Source organism: Ixodes scapularis, unplaced genomic scaffold (assembly GCF_016920785.2).
Source record: "Ixodes scapularis isolate PalLabHiFi unplaced genomic scaffold, ASM1692078v2 PGA_scaffold12__126_contigs__length_90152505, whole genome shotgun sequence".
Taxonomy (NCBI): Eukaryota; Metazoa; Arthropoda; class Arachnida; order Ixodida; family Ixodidae; genus Ixodes; species Ixodes scapularis.
The window spans coordinates 7150135-7173892 of NW_024609838.1; the positions used below are offsets into that span (position 1 = coordinate 7150135).

At 46.7% G+C, this 23758-nt stretch overlaps 1 protein-coding gene across 2 annotated transcripts in view; it reads left to right on the forward strand.

The window, feature by feature from the left end:
• LOC8041025 (microtubule-associated serine/threonine-protein kinase 3) overlaps positions 1 to 23758 on the forward strand; it is a 171899-nt gene that overhangs the window by 53272 nt on the left and 94869 nt on the right. For both annotated transcript variants that reach the window (XM_042289402.1, XM_042289403.1), the window contains exon 2: positions 3017 to 3170. In XM_042289402.1, coding sequence (XP_042145336.1) covers positions 3069 to 3170 — 102 coding nt within the window. In that variant the 5' untranslated portion in view covers positions 3017 to 3068. The remainder of the gene's footprint in view (positions 1 to 3016; positions 3171 to 23758) is intronic.

The following is a 23758-nucleotide window of genomic DNA, read 5'->3' on the forward strand; positions in this document are numbered from 1 at the left end:
CACTGAGCACATCTCGAAGGCAACGCTATCGAGGCTAATGGGCGCTGCCACACGGACCGACATGTTTAGGAAAATCAACTCGACGGCCGAAGATCTGCAGGCGGCAAAGAACGAAAAAACAGTTTTGGGTAACTTTTTAGGTGCAGCTACCCGCGACACGTTAATTACCCCCCCCCCCTCCCCCTCCCCCCCCCCCCCCCCCCAACGAAAAAAAAAAAAGGAAAGGAAAAGGGAGTGGGGGTTTAGTCGTTTTTACGACACAGTCGCAAATTTAAGCGTGACAACGTCTACGTAACGAGTCGGGAAATTTAACGCGTGTATGGAAGGTAACAAATTTTATTTTGATACACTGCTTGCGGGATCGGCTTTACAGTTCATAACTGCGACGGTGTATATTTCAGGACAGCAGAACAAAGATTGAGCTTTATAATAAGAGCTTGGAGAGAAGTGCAGATAAGGATTTTTGGGTAGTTTATTGAGTTTACATAACGGAAGACGATTACATTAACGGAAACTGCTGTCAGTACGATGGCACGTCACCGCCATCTACGGCCGCTGGGCTCATTGGGCTTCAAACTTCTGAGGCACAAGTGCGTCACGTGGAACCGTCCTATAATGAGGTCTATTTTCGTTACATAAGTTTTCGTACATGCGCTTCTTCGGGTAAGACTTTGTCGCGTCAAAAAGCCGTCTCTGGACAGCATCGATCGAGAAAGTCTTCGAGAAAACTTTGAGATTTCTAGTCTATATTAATCAGTTTCTTCGCGTTTGCGATAGAAAGACCGAAAGGGCGCCGACTGTTGTAACAATTTGAATGCCGAAGCATTGACTGTCCCATAGAGCGAAGCCGGCGTTGTCTCTATCTGTTGTCGGTAACAGCGAAAACGGTGCATAGCAACGCAGATGCATCGTCACGAAAGCCGGCGGGGCGCTCAAGGTGAACGCGGACGCGCCTCAGAAAGAAAACACAAAGAAAAGCACAGCAACGCAGATGCATCGTCACGGAGGCCGTGGAGCCGGCGGAGTTCTCCGCGCCTGCGCAGTGGGGGAGCGTGACGTCACCGCCGGAGCGCCGTGTGAAAAAGGAAGACGTGGCGCGCTGCTTGTAGGAATGCGCTGCGTGTAGGAATGCTTTCGCATTCCTACACGTTTAATTTCCTTCGTTTAATTTCTCTTCTGTCACGCAAAGGCAGAAAAAAATGGGGAGTGATTCTATTTCTTGCGTCGCAGTATGGAACTCACGACTTCCGTTCTTTCGGCTTTCTGTGCGGTTCAAATGAAGCTTTTTTTCCGGCGACGCGATTGCTGCTTTAACCATTCACCAAGTAGTCGCCCAGTGATACGTTTGGCTGAAATGTTTGGCGCCAACATTGCTCGAAACGTGGCAAACGCTCAGAAAAGACGAGGCGGAAAAAGACAAGCAGCGTTGTGTGGCTCAGTGCGCACTTCCTTTCGTGTTGTCTTTTGTGTGCGCTCTGCTTGGCCTTTTAGACACGATAAACCGCGTGCAGTCTTAACAAGTTACAAAAGTTTATTTCTCTTTCACAATACCGAAACGGTCTGTCTGTGATTTCTGATGCATTAGCATTAGTGCCGTGGTACGTGCGCTGCTGACCTTCTGGACTGGTAGGGGAGCACGTATTTGAAGTTCGCAACGTCGCCACGGGATGGCGCCACAGCCCCACGTAACAGCAACCGAAGATCGCCGGCGACGTCCCCCTTCGTCAATTTCGGCACCGCGCAAAGGGGGACGCGTCGGGTGTAACACCGGGGCGCGTGTTAACCCCCGTTCCACTCTTAAAAGTGAAGCTTAAAGGCGTGCTCCGCCGATTTTTGAGCTACCTCAACTAACTATGTTTTCTGACTCCCCGGCCTTTACCCTTTCTGGTATGCTATTTAGTATCGTGAAATTCATAATAGTTATTGCGAAATCGGCAAATGAAAATCATGCAAAAATAAACATTCAAATATACCCGCCCTTTTCAGGGCCGTGACGTCATTGGAAGGTCAGCTTGCCAGTCGGGCGAGCAGTCTAAAAAATAGAATATGCCAATCATTTGTTCCGTGATTGAGCGCGGGGACTGGAGCGAGCTTCCAAAGCATTCATTTGACACCATGAAACTGCTTCGAATAAATTGGGAACAAATTCTACAGTCCAAAGAGTGAACCCCTGCACTTCCAATGACGTCACTTTTTCATTGTTGCCAGTAGAGACTTTCAGTTTGAAAAACACGGTGAGGACCAAAATTGTAAATTCAATAACTTCGTGAAAAAAAATTATTTTGACCTAATATTTGGGATACTATTTTGGCGATGTTGTTTGGCGAGTTTAGCAAAATTTCAAGCAAATCGGGGACCATGAAGAAATCGGCGGAGTTCCCCTTTAAGCGTCCTCTTGTGTTTTCTTTTCCACCGCAGTCCAGGGTTTCTTTTTGGGCCTCGTCTTGAAGGAAGAGATAACCGAGCTCGATCAATCAACCGCAAGGTCGTGTATGCACGCGGAGCTCCATCTCACAAATTGTCCACAGTGCGGACTAAGGCGTGGGAGCCTATAGCTCAGCGGAAATCTTGGTTTGTACGAGGTGCGTAGAAAGCGGTCTCCAAAGACTCGCGCCGTGCCTTTGTCAGCACTACAGATTTGTGAGATGAAGTAGAGGCTGTGTGACGGCAGGGAGCTGTTCTCCCACCTCCTGTTCTTGGGTACCGCTCGACCGTCTCGTGAGCTCGGACCGTGCGATCCGCAGCCAAAACACGGTGAAAGGTTTGTGTCGTCTGACGCCCTGCAGTTGGGACTTGAACGAGGGAGGTAGCTCCTCTTGCACATGGCGGCGCGGGAAGGGCTGTTTAAAAACCGACGACCAGTTCGCGCTTTCCACTTTGCCCCGCTTTCTCCTGTCCCCCCTTCTGCCATGTCCACTGTTGCCTGTTTCCTCCTCCCTTAGAGTGAGGAGGATGTTCTGCCTTGCAGAATTTCGTGTCCGGTCGTCGGTCTCAATCGGGATCTCTCTCCTCGCAGGTGCGGCCGGTCCCCGGCGCGTCGTCCTCGGGGCGAAGCGTGCTGAGGCAACATGGCGTCCGGGCAGCGTCCCCGGCGCGCCAGCGTGGACCTGCCGTCGGTCGAGCACGTGTCCAGGCCGCGGAGGGCGAGCGGATGCAGGGCCACGGACCTGGTGAGTCCTCCCTCCGGCCTGTATACCTCTTGGCCAAGGGGCAGTGTAGCGTGCACCAGACTAAGGTCCCTTACACGAGACCATAGCCTCCTATATACTGACAAAGCCTGGCAGATTGCCAGGTGAGGCGACCTCCGAAATGGAAAAGGTGGAGCGGCAGACAACGGATGAGCGGAGAGCCACGTGACTGGCGCCCTGCTGCGGCGAGACGCCGAAACACACTTCCCCCGAGCGACCAAGATGTGTTTCGGGTCGTCGCCGCTGCAAATGATGTCCGCTGACGTTCAGGTTCCCTGAGAAATGGCTCTTTGATGCTCTGTGCTACCAGATTCTCGAGCTGCAATTCTGCGACTGGGCACTCTATGGCTTCGTCGTCGAACTGCCGGGCTTTGTGTTGTGAGCCTAGAGGAGGCTACGACGAGACGCAAAAAAAGGCGCCCCTGTAGCGTCCGCCGAGACGCGACATTTCATACCGTCTCGTAGTGGCGTCCCTCCCGTCATACGATACGTCGCACAACGAAATCGCCGCATAAAAATATCCGATATTTCTCGCGAGGAGCGTTTCTCAAAACTTGACGACAGCTACTGGTCTATTGGGTGGCGGCAACGAAAACGTCAAATCTGCTCAAAGAAACGTCGTTCCTCTGCATGTGACGCGACAAGTAAAAGGGGCACGGAACGATATATATGGGTGGTTTCATCTCAAATCGTGCAGGCAAAAAGGGTCGAATTTTTAATTTCGATGAAAAAAATATATGTTATGGCGCCGTTTTTAAAAACGCAGTCGCCGCAGACCGCAAGTTCGTCGGATTTTTTGTTCGCGACTTATGAATTTTTAAAGAGGCCGCGGCGAAAAGCAGTGTTTTCCACACCCGTCGTGGGTCGGATGTTTCGCTTGATCTCCCGCCGTGGATTTTCAGTCCACATTATATTATATTTTTTAAAGCACTCTGTGGACACATTTAAAAAGCTCCAATACCATAAAATAATTTTAGGCGTTTTGCTTTTTTTCTGTAAAAATGTCAAATACGCCCCCTCGGTCAATTGTTGACGAACTTTGACAATTAATTACTGGCGATCTACTTGGGTAACATCGATATTTTTTATGTCCACGGAGAGCCCAAAACACGTTCTTTATATGTATTATAAAATGACTTCGCTGTATAAAATATTCTTTCCGGTACGTTTACGTTAATGTTATGTGAAAACCAAAAAGTACCATTTTTGAAATTGATTTTCTCAAAAAACCCATTTTTTATTTTTTTTATTTTTTGTTAAAATATAGATGTGATAGTTTTCTACGCGAAAATCAAGTCTAGAAAGTGTATATTTTGTTTGTATGTTTTATATTTAAGCATTAATTTCGTACAAAAACGTGTTTTTACGGCACGAAATGAACTTACGAATTGCGCGTCTTCAGAAGCGTGGAAATAGTTTTTTATTTTTTTCAACGTTCCCACATAAAAATGAAATACAGTATTTCCACCCTGATATATTTATTGATTATTTAAATTTTATTATAGGCGGCAAGCTACATCGGAGGAGTTCCAAAAAGAGAAAGCAACACTTCTTAACAGACCAGGAGGTGTCGTAAATTTTTAACGTGTAGGAGTCGGCAGACGTCGTAATGATTCGGGGGCCCTCATTGGCCTGCATGAACGTCCCGCCCTTTCGGAGCCAGCAGATGACCACGACCTTTCGCGCTCGTTGTGTTAGATGGGACGGCCCGTTACAGTAATGCGAGCAGCGCACCCTGTGTCACGAGGAGTAAAATGGTACGATTGTGTCGTTGACGCGGCGAACAGTGACAGCCACCCAGGAGGAGTCAGTCAGAGTATTGCACAAGGGAAAGCAAAGGAATCGTTGCCTGAAAGGATGAGGACACCACGGCCTTACAATATCGACGGTCAACAACTGTTCTGCCAGCCAAAACAACGCCGCGTGCGCGCTAAAACCGGCGGCGCGGGACAGAAATCCCACAGACGCACACACGAAGATGGGCGGGTTTCGTTATACCCGCGTCCCACTAGAGCGACATACAGAAACAAAAGACAAAGACAAGCCTCAAACCAGAGTCTTTCGCGATTTGAGACGCTTTGTAGAGTAACGGAGACTATGCTCAAACACGAGCATCATGCACGCGAGGGTATCTTTGGCAGGCTTGCAATCCCATACAAAAATGGTCTATGGTCGGCTATAGAAAATCCTTTGTATGGCCGGCTATAGAAAATTGGCCCAATTAGCTATAGCCGCTTCTATGGCTGTCTATAGCTTTCCCTATGGTCTACCCTATGGTTGTCTATAGCTTTTTCAATAGAAATTTGGCTATCGAATTTTGTATGGTTTAATCTATGGGTCTCTTTAGAAAAGATGCTATAGCCGCCTATGGCTTTTCTTTTGGTTCCTTTGGCCGTCTATAGCTTCTTGTAAGGACTTCTATAGAGATCTCTATGGCTTACTTTATGGTTCGCTTTAGACACCGTGCTATAGCTGCCTATGGCTTTTCTTTTGGTTCCTTTGGCCGTCTATAGCTTCTTGTAAGGTCTTCTATAGAGATCTCTATGGCTTACTTTATGGTTCGCTTTAGACACCGTGCTATAGCTGCCTATGGCTTTTCTTTTGGTTCCTTTGGCCGTCTATAGCTTCTTGTAAGGTCTTCTATAGAGATCTCTATGGCTTACTTTATGGTCCGCTTTAGACACCGTGCTATAGCTGCCGATGGCTTTTCCTGTGCTTTCTTTAGCCGCCTATTGCTCTTTGTATGGTTCGCTATAGCTCATTCTATAGTTCGTCCTATGGTTCCTTCTACCCATCGTGCTACGGCCGCCTATAGCTTCTTGTATGGTCTGCTATAGAGATCTCTATGGCTTACCTTATGGATCTTTTTAGACACCGTGCTATAGCTGCTTATGGCTTTTCCTATAGTTTTTTTAGCCGCCTATGGCTCTTTGCATGGTCCGCTATAGCTCATTCTATAGCTCGTCTTATGAGTCTCTTTGCCATCGTGCCAAAGCTGCCTGTAGTTTTTCTTTTTACCGCAATCGTATGAAATGTGAAACAAATCATTTGTTGTCACTGGACATCTTTAAAAAAAAACCTTGTGAGACGTGCCGAACTTCATAGCCCCATTTAAAACAAATAGCTAACATTTCAACAAAACAACAACAAAAAACAAATGCACCCACTCAGGTGTTTGCAAAAGCACAGGTAAACAGACACAAGGTATTGTTTTCAAATCTCCTAGAAGTTTATTACACACAGCCCATTCTGTAGACAAGCACACATTAAGCAATCTCTACTATGTGAAGAGGTACTACTGAGCTGTTATACAACTGAGAATATTGCAAAGCAAACAAGAACCAAAGGCAATTCCTGGGTAGTGTCTAGTCCCCCGGCAGCCGGCCGAATTCTCCCCCCCCCCCTTCCCCCCGAAATTCTAATGCCAGTCGCCACTCATTGGCGCTGCAATCAGTTTATCAAAAGACGTTTCATCGAGATCGTTTCATCAACACGTGACGTTTATAAACAACACAAAATAATTTTTTTTTTTTTTATAATTTGCCAAGAAGTGGCGTGAACAGGTGGGCTGAGTCGGTGAGCACGCGCTTCAGGAATACAGGCGCGACGAAATGTCCCTGCAGCGTGCAATTCGCGTAACGAGTGCCGACTAAACGTGTGTCCATGAAACGTCTTTCCACGCAAAGGTGTCCATGAAACGTCTTTTCACAAAACGCTGGGAGAATAATACCCCTGTCAGACGGCAGCTAAAATGGCATTTACGCCAAATGACATTCAGGTTTTCAAATGACATTCAAGATGGGACCTGCCAGACGACAACTAAAATGACATTTAAGTGATGTCTATTACGATTGCGATCGCAAATTCGTCTCGTGCACATAGAACACGTTTTCGTCAATAAACAATTTTAACACGGCAAAACACTTGTTTTTGTGTGTGTTGTCTGCTGGGAAAAGAAAATATAACAAAAAACTGGGATAGAAAGTTGCGCTCACTAGTGTCTGACGAAAAAATAAAGCGAAGCGTGGGGCGAAATTCATTAGCCAACCTAACGTCGTCATAAGCCGATCCGTAAGCCGAGCCTCCCGCGCTTTGCCAGTGCCACTACAGCTGACAGCTTGCTCGCACAGTGGCACAGTTCTTTCGTTAATTTCGGTAGTGCTTGCTTGCTCTGGTTGTCCCTCACGCTCGATCTTCGGCTGCCGTGTTCACTTCTACGTCTGCGAGGGATCCTGGATGCCGTATTGCGCTTCCGCCGTCACTATCACGGTGGTATGGATTGATCTTGGTTCGAGCGTCTCCGGCTGTTGAGAAGGCCGTCCATCATCTTCGTCGTAGACGCATTCCGCGAGCTTCGGTTTGAAAACAGGCTACCGTACCTACTAACGTACTGCCTCTTCAAGCAGGCGTTTGGCTGATGCCGGCGACGTGATCAGGCACCTTGTGAATGTGTGTCGGTGTTACATAGAGTACTTGGTTCGCCAGGTGACTTGCGTGCACCTAACCACCCCAGTGACAAAGTGAGTCGGCGCTGCAAAGCCATACTCTCCTGCGGAGGACAGAACCATCGCCAACTTGCTCGTCGTGAGGCAAACCACTGCCAAGTGATCGCATCCCTCCGACGCGTCTGGCCCAAGATCGTGAGCGCCGCCGCGACCGCTGAACGGTTAAACACACACGGGATAGCCGAACTGCCTCAGGATTCCCTCAGGTCATAGAGAATCGCTGTAGGAATGCCACTTAGGACATCAAGTTTCAGCACCAGCGGCTACCAAAGCATAATAAAAATAGTAAGTACCTCCTTTTTTTGCAAAAAAACAAGAAAAAATGTTTGAACTAGTAGAAATAATATCCCTACATGTTTTTTTAGCTCTTAGAAAATGCAGGCAATCTTGTTTCAAACTCACAAAATTAAAAAGAAAAAAAAATTCACTTGTCTTCCTTTTACTGAATGTCACTCAAAACTAACTGATATAGCTCCTGTCAGCATTCTAAAGTTATTCGTTAATTCGCTTTAATGTGAATAAAACAACTGGATTGATCATCTTCCCAATTGTGCATCCTCGATGAGGTGAAAATGACTGAATAACTGTTTCTAAATACGAGACAAGAGTGCCAGCTTCTAGCATTGTAAATAGTATGTTTAGAAGCTATAGAATGTTTGCCATTCTGTGAAGTTTCCGAGAAATGTTCCAAGCTAGCTGTTTGGTGAAATTTTGACTGCTCTGCTTCCCCATTGAATCTACAATTTTGAGAATAATATGTCTAAGGTGTAAGATATTTTATGCCTAGAGGACTGATGCATCTGTTGCAATGTTTCTATCCAACTACAGCGATTCCTCTGGCTCTCCTAGACCACTGCTACCAGTTCCAGTGTCTCAATGTTGGGATGCTGAGGCAGTGTTGTGACTATGTTCAAGAGGTTGGCACTGGCTAGCACTCGGGAAGCAGTGACACCCCAGGCACATATGGCCACAGTCAATGGGACCGCCATGCCCCCACGGATCCTGTGTAACCAAGTGTTCCTGATAACATCCAACATGCTCGAACCTTGCCCAACCCAGGACATCATCTTGCAGGGAACTGCACGTCGATCAGTCAATTCCGTACATGCGACGACCCTCCCAGACTTCTCAGCATCACTCCCAACTTCTTGTAGTGATGGATAAACTTCAGCCTACTACTGACTTGGAGAATTAGAGTGGATACAGGGGCTATGGTTTCATTTACTAAGCTGAAGCTATGAGCGTGAGCATGTTGCCCTGAACGATGCTACCACTGCATGATCGTGCATGCTTGGTAGCGACATTGAAAGCCTGGATCTTGCACTTAAAATGAAACGGAATTTTGCGTCGTGAGTGTTGTGTGTGTGCATGTGGCAACATCGGCGAGTCAGCAGAAGTCGAGCCAAGGCGAGTCAAGCTGGTTTTACCGAACCGTTTGTCATTCTGGGGACTCGTCGTAAACCACGTGTCTCTTGTCTAACTCCTCTTTTCTGCACGGCCATGTCGGCCGCCTGAATAAAGCTTTGGGCAACAACGAGAATGAAGAAATTCAAACTCCGAGGCACGCAACCACACTTTTTTGAGCAACGACAGCTTCGTGACAACTTGGCAACGACGAGAGCATATGGCGAAAAAGGACGAGCCTAACGTTGTCATCATGGGGCGGCTGAGACATCTCGAAGAGTTAGACCCAAAAAGATTGAAGTGTGGCCCCTGTACCAGGAGCGACTAAACTTTTTCTTCATTGTGCACAACATCGTCGAGGAGTCCCCAATGTATGCAGTCCTGTGTAGCGTTTGTGGACCGACAATCTACTCCGTCGTATGCTCGTGTGTGCCAGTCGACTCCCTATGCGGACATTGTGTTGGAGCTCACTGCCCACTTCACACCGTGCCTGTCAGTGATTGTTCAGTGCTTTGCGTTTCATAAGTGCAGCCTACAGCCTGGAGAAAGCATCTCGAATTTCGTCCCCGCCCCGCACCGCTTCTCCGAACACTGCAACTTTGGTGAGGCCTTGTCAGCCATGCTATGGGACCGTCTGGTGTGTGGTATCCTGGACAAAAGGCTGCAGCGTCGTCCCCTGGGCAAACCAGTGTTGGAGTTCAAAAAGGCGTTAGAGGCTGCAGATCCTTCGCCTTTGTAGGATTTGCAGCAACGACATTGATTTCCGTCAACAGCTTAAAGGGGCACTCAAGTGGATTCTGAGATTGTCTATTTATTGGCATAACTCAATCTATGGGCTTTAAGCATCCTAAAAAAACCAAGATAGCATTCAAGGGCAGCCGATTTTCATAGTAAAAATCCAATTAAAGATTGTGGAACCCTTTCCGTGCCGTAGTGCAGAACACCAGGTGGTGCCACCGGACGGGAAGGCAGCAGTGGAGGGCACGCGACAGCCAGTCACGAGTGACGGCTTCTCGGCGGACTGATTTTTCAAAGGTGCACATGATTGAAAATTTAGTGTGCCGGGAAGCCATTATTCGTAATTGGCTGTCATGTGCCCTCCCCTGCTGCCTTCCCGTCCGATGGCACCCTTTGGCGTTCTGCGCCACGGTGCAGAAAGGAGGGCATGCCACAATTTTTAATAGAATTTTAAATAGCGAGATTGACCGCCCTTGTATGTAATTTCGGGTTTCGTAAAATGCTTGGAGTCCATAGATTGAGTTATGACAATAAATAGACGATCTCAGAATCCACCTGAGTGCCCCTTTAAGACAATGACTGCCTTCTTTATCTAAAGTAGCTACCCACTCAGCGTTCTGTGCAATGCGAGCAGTCGCGTCTCTAACATTTCACGGCACGACGCTCTATTTCCCCAACCAAGATCTAAACCACCATGCAACACCCTCATCATCACGTTCCATCCCTCCATACCCAGGCTCAGCAAACTAATCATGGATACCACTTTCCACCTGGTAGACTCTACAGTTATTTCTAAAGCACCCACCCTAAATTCCTATCGACAGACCCAACTTACGATCCCTTCCAGTATGCAGCAACCACTCCGAAACCCCCTCATCTTTACGTTCCATCCCTCCGTACCCAGGCTTGGCAAACTAATCATGGAAACCACTTCCCACCTCGTAGGCTCTACAGATATTTCTAAAGCACCCACCGTAACTTCCTATCGAAGCCCAACTTACGATCCCTTCCAGTATGCAGCAACCACTCCGAAACCCCCTCATCTTTACGTTCCATCCCTCCGTGCCCAGGCTCGGCAAACTAATCATGGAGACCACTTTCCACCTCGTAGACTCTACAGTTATTTCTAAAGCACCCACCCTAACTTCCTATCGACAGACCCAACTTACGATCCCTTCTAGTATGCAGCAACCACTCTGAAACCCCCTCATCTTTACGTTCCATTCCTCCGTACCCAGGCTCGGCAAACTAATCATGGAGACCACTTCCCGCCTCATAGACTCTACAGTTATTTCTAAAGCACCCGCCCTAATCTCCTATCGAAGGCCAACTTACGATCCCTTCCAGTATGCAGCAACCACTCCGAAACCCCCTCACCTTTTCGTTCCATCCCTCCATACCCAGGCTCGGCAAACTAATCATGGAGACCACTTTCTACCTTGTATACTCTACAGTTATTTCTAAAGCACCCGCCCTAATCTCCTATCGAAGGCCAACTTACGATCCCTTCCAGTATGCAGCAACCACTCTGAAACCCCCTCATCTATACGTTCCATTCCTCCATACCCAGGCTCGGCAAACTAATCATGGAGACCACTTCCCACCTCATAGACTCTACAGTTATTTCTAAAGCACCCGCCCTAATCTCCTATCGAAGGCCAACTTACGATCTCTTCCAGTATGCAGCAACCACTCCGAAACCCCCTCACCTTTTCGTTCCATCCCTCCATACCCAGGCTCGGCAAACTAATCATGGAGACCACTTTCTACCTTGTATACTCTACAGTTATTTCTAAAGCACCCACCCTAATCTCCTATCGAAGGCCAACTTACGATCCCTTCCAGTATGCAGCAACCACTCCGAAACCCCCTCACCTTTTCGTGCCATCCCTCCATACCCAGGCTCGGCAAACTAATCATGGAGACCACTTTCTACCTTGTATACTCTACAGTTATTTCTAAAGCACCCGCCCTAATCTCCTATCGAAGGCCAACTTACGATCCCTTCCAGTATGCAGCAAGCACTCCGAAACCCCCTCATCTTTAAGTTCCGTCCCCCCGTACCCAGGCTCGGCAAACTAATCATGAAAACCACTTTCCACCTCGTAGACTCTACAGTTATTTCTAAAGCACCCGCCCTAACTTCCTATCAAAGGCCAACTTACGATCCCTTCCAGTATGCAGCAACCAGACCACAAAGCCTCAGACTTTGCTCCCTGGTACCACGCCGTGCGGCTCTCCGACATGTCTTGCGTGCAAACACACCGGCCCTCCTTACAACCTGCCATTGAGAATTCCTCCGGCCCTTCAAAAGTGTCACAAATATTAGATAATGCTGCTCTCCAGCTAGTGAAGGCACATCTGAGATATCATAATGACCACTGTGCCCAGTTACGCCAAACGCTCACTGTCGCTAAGACTCCTCAAGTCCCTTGACTCATCTTTCAATTCACACTCATGCAAACTTGTTGACAAAATTCTGGAAGTCAACTCATATCTCTATGCCGATGGTCTCACCTGTAAATCAAGGAAATTATACACACCCTTGCCCCGAAATGATGAGGCTGCCATCCAACGCATCGATGATGTCACCATACGAGACGATTTACCCCTCACTGCCCCTGAACACGTTATCTTATCGAAGGGCCTGTCCTTCGTCCCTGCACTTCAAAGCCGACCTTAGCCTTTTTTGTTTTTACATGTGGACAGCGAACAATTCTTCTGATGCCTACTTTTAGATGCCCACTTCACCCAGCATCCGTTTAACTTTAATCGCACCATGTTCGACACCATTAACCCAAAGACTACTATCCGGACCCCGCTTCCCGCCAAACACCCTGAAACTGACAGTTCAATCAAAGCATGTCGTAGCATCCTTGCCAACTCCTCTAGCAAACTAATCTCTAAATACCGCAACGCAACCCCACAAGAAGTTACCACTCTAAACTCCCTTCGAAACCGCACCAACCTCGTAACCAAGCCAGCCGATAAGGGTGGAAACATGGTGGTCTGCACTCTGTAACGCCTACCCCTCCCTCAAGTTTACCTCACCGATATCGAAATGCGCTGTCAACTTCCTAGACTTAAAAGTCACTAGCGACGGTCACAGGTTCCACACCTCTGTGCACTATAAACCCACTGACAGCCATAGCTACCTTCTTTACTCCTTGATCCATCCTAGATCCCAAATCAACTCTATTCCCTTCTCACAATTCCTTCGCCTCCATAAGATTTGCAGCGACGAAATCGATTTTCGTCTTTAAGACGATGACCGCCTTCTTTACTGAACGTAGTTACCAACTCGACCTTCTGCGCAATGCGAGCAGTTGCTTCTCCAACATTTCGTGGCACTGCTACTGCGACTCGCATCTTCCGAGTGCTCTAGTGGGGCATGTCGGGCTGCTTCAACAACGAGCCGAAGCAGCTTCTATGGCTATGTGGCCTTTTCCTTTTCACTCTTGTCAGCTCAGCTGCACATTACTGCTTGTGCCGGCCCTTATACCACTGCTTCGTCGGCCTGTTCTGGTACTCGTGGCATCATCACTGACATTGCCTCTAGTCTCGGGTATCTTGGGGTCAACACCAGTGACAGCCTTGACGCTGGCTATTGGACTGTCATCGTCAGCCTCACACAATTATTTTATTGCTGCTTTTCTAGAAGGTACCTCACACAGGTTGCTTTCTGCGATACTTTTACACTGCACGTCTGAAAACAAATGAGGAGAATGTCACAAAAATGGCCACGGTTGCAAGAAGCTGCCACTTATTTAGAGACAGTGATCCCGGGAAGTTGTAGATTCCTCTGTAATGTAGCCAGCTCACTACTTTGCCTACTTCTATGGTGGCCCCCAGCAGCAGATGTTTTCTGGAACACGTAAATATCTCAAGAAGCAACTGTGCAGCAACTGTATTCGATGTATATATGCAATGCCTTGTTAAACAATTTTTAGGATGTTTTGGAATAAAATTGTGCACCTATCATGTAAACACACGTAGCATATTTCGCTTTGAAACAGTATGGGATTATCCAACATCAAAGAAAGCTAGAAATAGAAACATTGAGAGACTGACTTCACGCAGCATTTCTTTTTATTTCTTTTTGGAGGATGTCAATGGGAATGTAAAAGCCGGTCAAAAGTCAGGGTGACGAATACCTACACTACGTTTATTAGAACAGGGCATTTACAAGATTTGTACAACTTAAAGAAAAGTAAACTCTTTTTGTCGTATTGCATTCTTCCCAGAATCTCTACTTCGCGGCAGCCAAGTAAAGATTCAGCCAACTTCGCAAGCTGTTGCCAGAGCAACAAACGCGAAATTTAAAGCGCTGCTAGGTGAAGTCAGCTAGTATGAACCACGACCAAGCGTCGTGCAATGAACTCGTTCGAGGTACGCAGTACTCGTTCGAGGTACGCAGTGCTGCGACGACCCACACACAAAACGAATACTAGGCGGCCGTCCGCTCCGCTAATTGTTTTGCGTGCTCCTGTTGGTTATACCCACCGTTAAAGTTATATCTTACCCAAAAATGTTCCTTGAGGTTTCGGTATTGTGATGAAGCGCGATGTATATCTTGAGGAAACGGAGGGCTTCTAAAATTGCCCGTAGGCCGGTGCAGAACCCGCCGTTCCGCTTCTGCTACCGAAGACCATTCGAGGTGCTCGTCTCACATAGTTTGAGTACCGACGTCTCGCGGGACAGGTCGCCTTTTTTTGTCGGCAGGCGCTCCTTCCGATATCGTAAAAACGCGTAAATGAGGAGCGCATCGCAAGTGGAACCAACGAACCGAGAGCCGACCGAGGCGAGCACACGACAAGTTCCGCGGTTCAGACTTCAGAGCCATTAGGCCTACTGGGTAACTGGAGTCGTGAGTAGGTTAAACAATTAGGAACGTAAAGTGCGTGCGAATTACGCGTTAAAGAAATTATTTTCGTAATTAAAACGATGTAAAAATTGTTTCCGCAATATATGCCTTCTTTTTTTTTAAACAATCCCGTAATATGTGTCGAGCGCTGCCATCGAGAGTACGCTTTGCGAGCCGTAAATGAGTTTGGGGAACTCTGTTTACCCGAAATGGCATTTAGGTTAAATGCCATTTGAGTTGCCGTGTGGCAGTGCCTAAATGACATTTACACTGAATGTCATTTGGCGTAAATGCCATTTTAGCTGCCGTCTGACAGGGGTATAAGAATGTCAGTATTCTAACTACAATTTTCACATGATTTCAGAGAGCTAATGGCAGGCGACTGCGTTAGAATTACGGGGAAATTATTCTCCCAGCTGTCAGAAGATAGGCACTGCCAGGAGATAGACACTACAGAACGGTCAATTGTCGCCGAGTAGGTTGCAGCGCACTTACGTTCAAAATACCGGACTTGAAAGATGTAATCCGAAATATACGTCGACACGGGCACTGCAGACCAACCACTCAAACACAAAACCGAGAAGGAAGGGATCCATGAAGATTCACCACGATGTAGCACAAGCTGTCATTTGCCGAACCGAACACTGAAGGCATCACAAGAATGTCTTGGGCTTCTTTGAAGAAATCGCTTGTTGCCGACATACGGGTAGGACTTTTCGATCGGGATACCTTTTACCATAGAAGCGAAATCCACAGCAGCCCCGCGGGCCGCACGACACGCGAAACTAGGTCCGCAAGCAGCCTCATTCAGGGATTGGCAGTGGCTAATGCGTCATCCGTCAAACCACGTGATCACGCTCCTTCCGTTACATGCGCACAGAGAGCGGAGTGAAGCGATAAAAAGTCTACGGTTGATTGGTCCGCCGAGTCCGCACCTTCTACAATGCTTTTAGCTTAGGGAAAAAGAGAAAACAGAAAAATTGAAAAGCGGAGCTTCTTCAAGGCCAGAACGGGGGTGCGATCACAAAGACTAATCTTCAGGGGCATACCAACAATGAACACAGCGAGAGAATGTGTCACTTATATCCTGTTGACAGTTCGAGCCAAGGTTGATAGTGCAGTGGATGCTATGTGTGGCCTTGGGCTTAAGGCAGGTGCCGTGTCCAGCGTTATCACCAGCTTCGAGACAGTTGTCACGGGACCCTAACCGGAGACGTGATTGGCCTCAAACACGCATAGCGCCTACTCTGCTGTCACTACCGAGTGAACAGGACAGCTCCATGAAGGCCCCCCAGCTTTTGGACTTTTTTCTAAAGCTGCACTTCCCAGAAGTGACCCAAAACGAGGGAGGTTTGAAGATATCATATTTTACGCCTTGTAGCCCACATTATAATTTAAAATGAATAATTAATGGCGAATACTTTTTTTTTTGCGCAGGATGTCCACAAGCAAATAAATAAATAAATAAATAAATAAATATATATATATATATATATATATATATATATATATATATATATATATATATATATATATATATATATATATATATATCTTTTTTTTTACCAAGCACTTTTGAATTATGTGTACACTGTTAGGTTCGCATTTTTAAACTTAAATTTTGGGAATCTTTGCATCGTTGTGGCATCTATGATTGCGTGGTTTAAGAAATTTGTGTAATACGTTTTTCATCCGTGAGTTCAGTCTATATCACTGCCATCAATTACAATCTCTGAGCACCATGATGACACGTGGTGGGGATGTGTGCTCCTAGAAGCTCTAATGACTTTAATGTCTCATAATTTAAAGAAAAAGAAGAGAAATTAGCCACAGCGCTTGCTGATTTGTTGAATTCGCAGAACAGAGAGATAATAGGACGCACCTAGGGTAGCGCGTGCCTAATGATATTAATTTTTTTTCGGCTGTTATTTGTGTATATTTCGCCGTTCTCGACATGGGCGTTGACGGAGATTGCACCGCTGCTCACGCCCCTGCCGGGGTAAGCTTTTTTGTTGTCACGACACTCTATCGCGCTATAGACGCGTCGATTTAACGCTCATGAAGTCTCGAGAGAACTGTCAATTGTTTAGTCAGAGCAACGACGCACCAATCGCGAAGTGAGAGACGACTGCGCCTCACTCTGATAAAATGTGAGCGTGGGACTCTCGAGCAGCGTTAACTTGCTGATGATGCAGGGCGCTGCTTTGTCGTTGAGAATCTTTGTCCTGCGAACGCCGGCGAAAACGTTCCAGTGCTCGGCGTACCCTAGGCAGCAGCGCCTGTCAGCGACCGCCCGGAGCCTACTGGCAGTCTGCGAGCGCCGACGATTTATCGTCGCGACTTCAATGGGAGCATTTTATGAACTCCTGCGGCGAACATGAAACACCGCGAACATGAACTTCCGCGAACATAATCCCCGCGACGGCGAACCGCCGGGGCTCGCAGACGGAGGGTTCCGATGCTGTGCGAACGGTTGTTGGAGGACGCTGCGTAGGGTATACGCCGGGCGCTGGAACGGCTTCGAAGCCATTCGATGGGCAAAGGATTCGCGACGACGAAGTAGTGTCTTGCATCTTCAGTAAGCTAACGGGGCTCGAGAGTCCCAAGCTTACATTTCCACAGAGCGAGCGCGGCCGGCCAGATCGAGGCGCAGTCAGCACTCGCGTCGCGATTGCTACGTCGTTGCTCTACCTACACCGATGACATGTCCACCGGCATTCGAAACCGCCCTCTCGAGACTTTATACGAGTCCAATGGACGGCTTTATAGCGCGATAAACCGTCGTGACAAGAGTAAAGCTCACCTCTGTAGTGGCGTAAGCAGCGTTCTTGACGCCGCGTCGAGAACGACGAAATATACACAAAAAACATTAAATATATTTAACACAGCAGGCAGAAAGAAATAAAAACATGGCAGGGACATGGACAAAGTAGAAGGCGCGCTATGAAATACATATACTTACAAAATACACTGGAAACGACAGATAATTAGAGCTAAAAAACGGAAGATTGAGATGACGTCAACGCCGAAATAAGGCAATGTGCAGGGAAAGCAGCCGGCAAAACTGCAATAGTCCTATAGGCAGCTAAGGAAGCTTTTCTGATCGCGGGCGTATAGCCGCGGCGACGTACGCCCCGTTAATTTGGCTGAAAAAAATTCTCGCCCCGATCGAGCGCATGAATGACTCTCTTCCACTTTCGTACATCTGCAGTAAAAAAAAAAAAAAAGGGTCGCGGACCTATAGTTTACGCAAACCATTGAGCCGACTAAAAAAATTGGATGGTCGCGAGTCTATAGCTCGGGAAACATACATCCCTCTATAGCCGGCTAAAGCACATTGTAAGGTCGGAGGCTATAGCATTGGTGACATAGAACACTTTTGAGTCGGCTAAAGAAAATTCAATGGTCGCGATTCTATAGATTTAGGGACATACACCACTCTATAGTCGGCTAAAGCACGTTGAATGGTCGGAGGCCTATAGCTTAGGTGACATAAAACACTATAGAGACGGCTAAAGAAAGTTCGATGGTCGCGAGTCTATAGGTTTAGGGACATACACCACTCTATAGCCGGCTAAAGAACATTGAAAGGTCAGAGGCCTATAGCTTCGGTGACATAAAATGCTATAGAGTCGGCTAAAGAAAATTCAATGGTCGCGATTCTATAGATTTAGGGACATACACCACTCTATAGCCGGCTAAAGCACATTCAATAGTCGCGAATCTATAGCATCAAGGACATACATATGTCTATAGCTTGCTAAAGAATATTGAATAGTCGCGAGTCTATAGCTGCGTAGTCATAAATTATTCTATAGCCAGGTATAGAAATCGGAATGGTCGAGATTCTAAAGCTTTGAAGACATACATTTTTCTATAGGTGGCTATAGCGTGTTTTATGGTTTCTTATGGCTGACCATAGAGGGGCATAGAAGGTGATAGCTCACCATAGGATTTTCCATAGACGTCCATAGACCATTTTTGTATGGGATTGCTCGTGCTTACTTCGCGAGCACCGAACGACTAAACGCCTGCCAAAGGTACCATCACGAGCATGCTGCATGGGTTTGAGGCTTGTCGCTGTCTTTTGTCTCTGTGTGTCGCTCTAGTGGGACGGGAGCATAAGGGATGTGGGGAAATTTGAAACCAGCCATCCGTGCATGCGTGAAACGATACCGCCTGTATGCCCCAGCTTAGAGCGCCCTATCCTTACCTTGAAACGGCCGTGCTCTCTCTCTCTCTCCGGGGAGATCCGATAGCACCGAAGGGTTATCTATTAAACTTGAGGAAGAAAACGAGAAGGGGCTGTTTAAGTATAATTATCCCCACCAACCCGCTCATTCTGTCCTTATAAAGGGCTATCTCTTTTGGAAACAACAAAGCCCGGAGACTGACATTAAAACGAGCGTGCTGGTAAATATACTTGTGTTTGTATTTCGCCCGGAGACTAGTTGGGTCGAAGTCAGCCTCCTTGTCAACTATAACCGTTTGTGAAGAGTGGGCTTCTCCCGAGATGAAAAGTCAGCGCCGGCTGACGTGTTTTTTGAAAAAGGGAAGGGGAAAGAGAAAGTTTGAGTAACTGCAGAAACTACCTCGAAAGCTCCTCTCCCGATATGAAGCTTCAGGCATAGTCTCGGTTACCTTCTCGCATCGCCTGCTCGAATCTATTCTTCACTTTCTTTCGCACAGCCGCTGTTCCTCACAGCCGTCGTGGATGTGCGTAATAGAGGGAAAAACAGATTCGAGCACCATCTGGACGCGGTCATCCTGCCAGACTACAGTGTCGTGGGACCGACTCGTGTGTGTTTCTTCGCCCCGCTGAACTTAGTTTCTCGGGTGCGTTTTTGAACGTTTTTTTTTTTTTTTTTTCAATGTTTTCTTACTAACTGTTTGTTAGCACTGTTCAGTTGTTGGGTTTATTTTGTCATGGCGTAGCGGCGTAGGCGGTGATGTAGAGAGCGTGTTCGCACGCATTTGGTTGCGTCCCATTTAGGGAATGCCCGGAGGAGTTGGTTGATGTTCTTGCCATGTGCGGCTGAGTTTTCCCGTCTTTATTAAATTATTGATATTTTTTTTGTTTTACCTTTACGTGCCGTCGACTTCTTTGTCTGACTCTCCACCAGGCGTGGACTTATCGCCTTGCCACCACTCGAACCTAAATACTTTATTTTTTTTAACGCAATTTTCGTTAAGATCGCAGTTGGGCAATTTAATTCCTATTTATTTATTTTTATTTCCTACCCCTCTCCATGACACACTCTCTGTGTGTTTCCGACCGTTTCTGTGTCACCACTTTTGTGTATTACGGAAGTGAAAGGACATTCCCTGGTGACCTGTGCGATGTGCGGTGAACAAACCCCCAGTGTTTGGTTTCGGAAAGAATTGTATATAACACATCGACGGACGTGGTGACTTCCTTTGTCTTAGTAATATGACAGCTAATAGCTAATTGTGCTAGTTTACTGTGAAAGGTTTATAAATCGAAACAATACAACGTCTGTGCCTTTTGGTTATTGAAAGTCTACTAGGCCTGCTGTTTTCGTTAGATATGTATCTCGTGGTTCCCGCTCTTATCAAAACATACATAAATATTTAATACCACAAAATTCGTTTATAATTCATTACAAAATGCAGAAGAAAATTCAAGAAAACTTTTTCACAATTCATAGAGACGCATGGGTCGCAATGTCTGACTTAGGTCTTGCAAAACAAAGACGTTTTTTTCCGATATTGAGGCCTAAATATAAAACATACAAACAAAATATACACTTTCTATGATTGATTTTCGTGTAGACAACTATCATATCTACATTTGAACAAAAAATAAAAAAAATAAAAAATGGGTTTTTTGAGAAAATCGATTTCAAAAATGGTACTTTGTGGTTTTTGCATAATATTAACGTAAACGTAACGCAAATGATATTTTATACAACCGAGTGATTTTATAATAAATATAAAGAGCGTGTTTTGGGCTCTCCGTGGACATAAAAAAAATCGGTGTAACCCAAGTAGATCGCCAGTAATTAATCGTCAAAGTTCGTCAACAATTGACCGAGGAGGCGTTTTTGACAGTTTTACAGAAAAAAAGCAAAACGCCTAAAATTATTTCATGGTATTGGAGCCTTTTAAATATGTCCACAGAGTGCTTTAAAAAATATAATATAATGTGGACTGAAAATCCATGGCGGGAGATCAAGCGAAACATCCGACCCACGGCGAGTGTGAAAAACACTGCTTTTCGCCGCGGCCTCTTTAAAAATTCATAAGTTGAGAATAAAAAATCCGACGAACTTGCGGTTTGTGGTGACTGCGGTTTTAGAAACGGCGCCATAACATATATTTTTTTCATCGAAATTAAAAATTCGACCCTTTTTGCCTGCACGATTTGAGATGAAACCACCCATATATATATATATACATATATATATATATATATATATATATATATATATATATATATATATATATATATATATATATATATATATATATATATATATATATATATATATTTTTTTTTTTTTTTTTTTTTTCTTCTTTTGTCCAAAGAGGACATTTCAAAAATCGGGGAGCGACTTAACTCCGACATAAGTAGTGCAACAATCCGCTTCCGTGCGTTTTTTTTTTTTTTTTTTTCTTCCTCCTCTTTGGGGGAAAGTGTATTGTTGAAGTTCGCTCGTGTCTTTCACGGGGGCCTCAAACATGCTCATCACGTGGGTCCGGACAGCCAACTGAAGGCTCCGTTGGCTGTCGGTCAATCGCTCAAGGCCTCCGATGCTCTTCAGATCTTGAAAACGGGAAAGGGAAGGGCTGGTGTTCGAAATCTCACCCAAATAGATCCGAGCTACTCCGGCGGGTCGTGTCACCTGATAACACAGATAGGGCGACGCTGAACGCGTGTAGGTTTTCAAACGCAGAGGTACAAAACCCTTACCCTGGAGTAAGACATGGTTAATTTTGGAAAACGTCCAAGGATACGAGAGCCCGGCAGAACAGACGGACAGCATTGGCGAGTGGCGCGTGACGTTGAGTCTGACGAGCCTCGAGGTCATCGAAAAGCGGAGAAAGCGAGGGAGAAAGTCGCGATGTTTGCTCGGCGGTATTTCTGACAGACATCGGACTGCCGGTCTTCAACCAGCTGCTTCGAATTCCGCGACTTTTGACCGATTTGGGTCGCCTCACGATTTCCGAAGTCTCCATGTTTGGACAGGCCTTTGTTTACACGGGGCGACTTTACGGCGCCGCACAGGCGTCGTCGTCGGGAAGGAGGGTTGATGATGATGATGATAATGGTAAGGTCTGTGTGGCGTCGCACCCTCACGCGTTTTGTGAAATGTCGCTTCGTGTGGTAGTTCAGCCCTTTATTCTGCTTCCGATTTTCATTAATGACGTACGTCCCTCGTGCAGAATAAATAAATAGTCCTAATGCTGCACGCACCTCATCTGCCGTAAAACGTTCTTTTTTTTTTTTTTTTGGACAAGTGACGCTGCAATTGAAGATTACAAGCAGAATTGCTCCGTATAAAATTTGCTTATTTTCGCGTTCACTCAAAAGGCAAAAGGTAAACGTTTAGAAGATGGGATAGTCTTTTTCTTTACAAAAATACTTCCTTTCGGATAAAAGCAAATTGAAATGAATCGAGTGGCGTGTCTGGGGGAATTTACCGGGTCCGAAACTTGATCATCGAAGACGAAATAAACGAGGAGGCGCAAGCGGGCACGCCTGCTTTCGAGCATGCAAGCCTTCGAGCATGCAAGCCCACTGATTCATTGGCTGGATGCGGGAGGCCTCGGCTTTCGTAGCGTACATCGCCAGGTTTGGCGCTGGCCGCCTCAGACGAACGCCCGAAGCAGACCCGATGTCCGTGACTGCTTCGAGGGCCTTGCTCTGCTGCGGGGGTTCGTTGAGTCAGGCCCCCTCGGCGCTCTACGGGAATAGGCGCCGGTTATTTGGACGAGAGAGATTCTCACCGCCAAAGAAGCATCGCCGAGCGCTCAGTGTGGGCCTGATCATGCGCTTTGCCGGGGAACCAGCTGCCAAAGTTGCAGGGACGTCTTCCGATTCACGAGTTGGAAACGATTTTCGGATATTTTTCAGTGGGGAAGTGCTGGCCGCCGCGACATGTGTGCGAATGGATGGTGCCTATTCTTTCATCGGATTACGCTAAGCTCCGAAGCTTTGGCGTCTGGTCCCGACCGCGAGAGATATATACGTTTGGGCGGGGGCTGTATGAGCATTTCGACGACGCGCAGTTAATGTTTTGCGGTGAGCAAAACGCTGTTTACGTACTCGTTTATTTATTTCATTACCCTCGAGGCCCGGAGCCAAAATAATTATAGGATATAAACAATTCCTGTACAGATATGCAGTGAAAACATGAGCGGTCGAGGATTAGAACGATGTACAAAAATGACTGGTTATCGCAGTTCTTAATGGATTGATCGAGCCGGTTCCTTTCGGATGAAGGATTGGGATTGTTGGAGTCGATGTGGGCATTGACAGGAACGAATTCTAATTTTAAATTCATCAATTCTTTTTTTTTTTTTTTCTTTTAAACATTGAGAACAGCTGAAAAGTAGCAAACCGACAGGCGATTTTCTCGGCTCTCAATTCGAGTTGTGATAGTTGGTCGGTCTCGTCACAAGTGGGCGGACGTCCCGCTCCCCGTGGCGTAGAAATTAGGCCGCTCCAATGGGGCTGCAGGTGACGTGGGTGTGCGGCCACGAACGTGCTCGGAGGCGACGCCCAGTGGGCTGAAGTCGGCCTCGCCGCTGCTTCGCACTCGCTGCTCGTTCCTTTGGACGGTTGAATGCGGCTCGATCCAGTGTGAATTGGGCAGCGACCTTCCTTGTCAATTTCTTTGCACGCTAGCGGGTTGAAGACATTTAAAATTTAATTGATCAATAAATGATTGATACGAAACTAGGTAAGAGTTCGAATGAAGCTCGGAGACGGCTCTGTTCGATTGAGGGATCTTTATGGAAGAGTTGTCCCAGGTACCCTTGGCTCGCGACGGTTGAGGACCTCTTCTTGATGCGTTGAAGTCGAGTTTCATAGT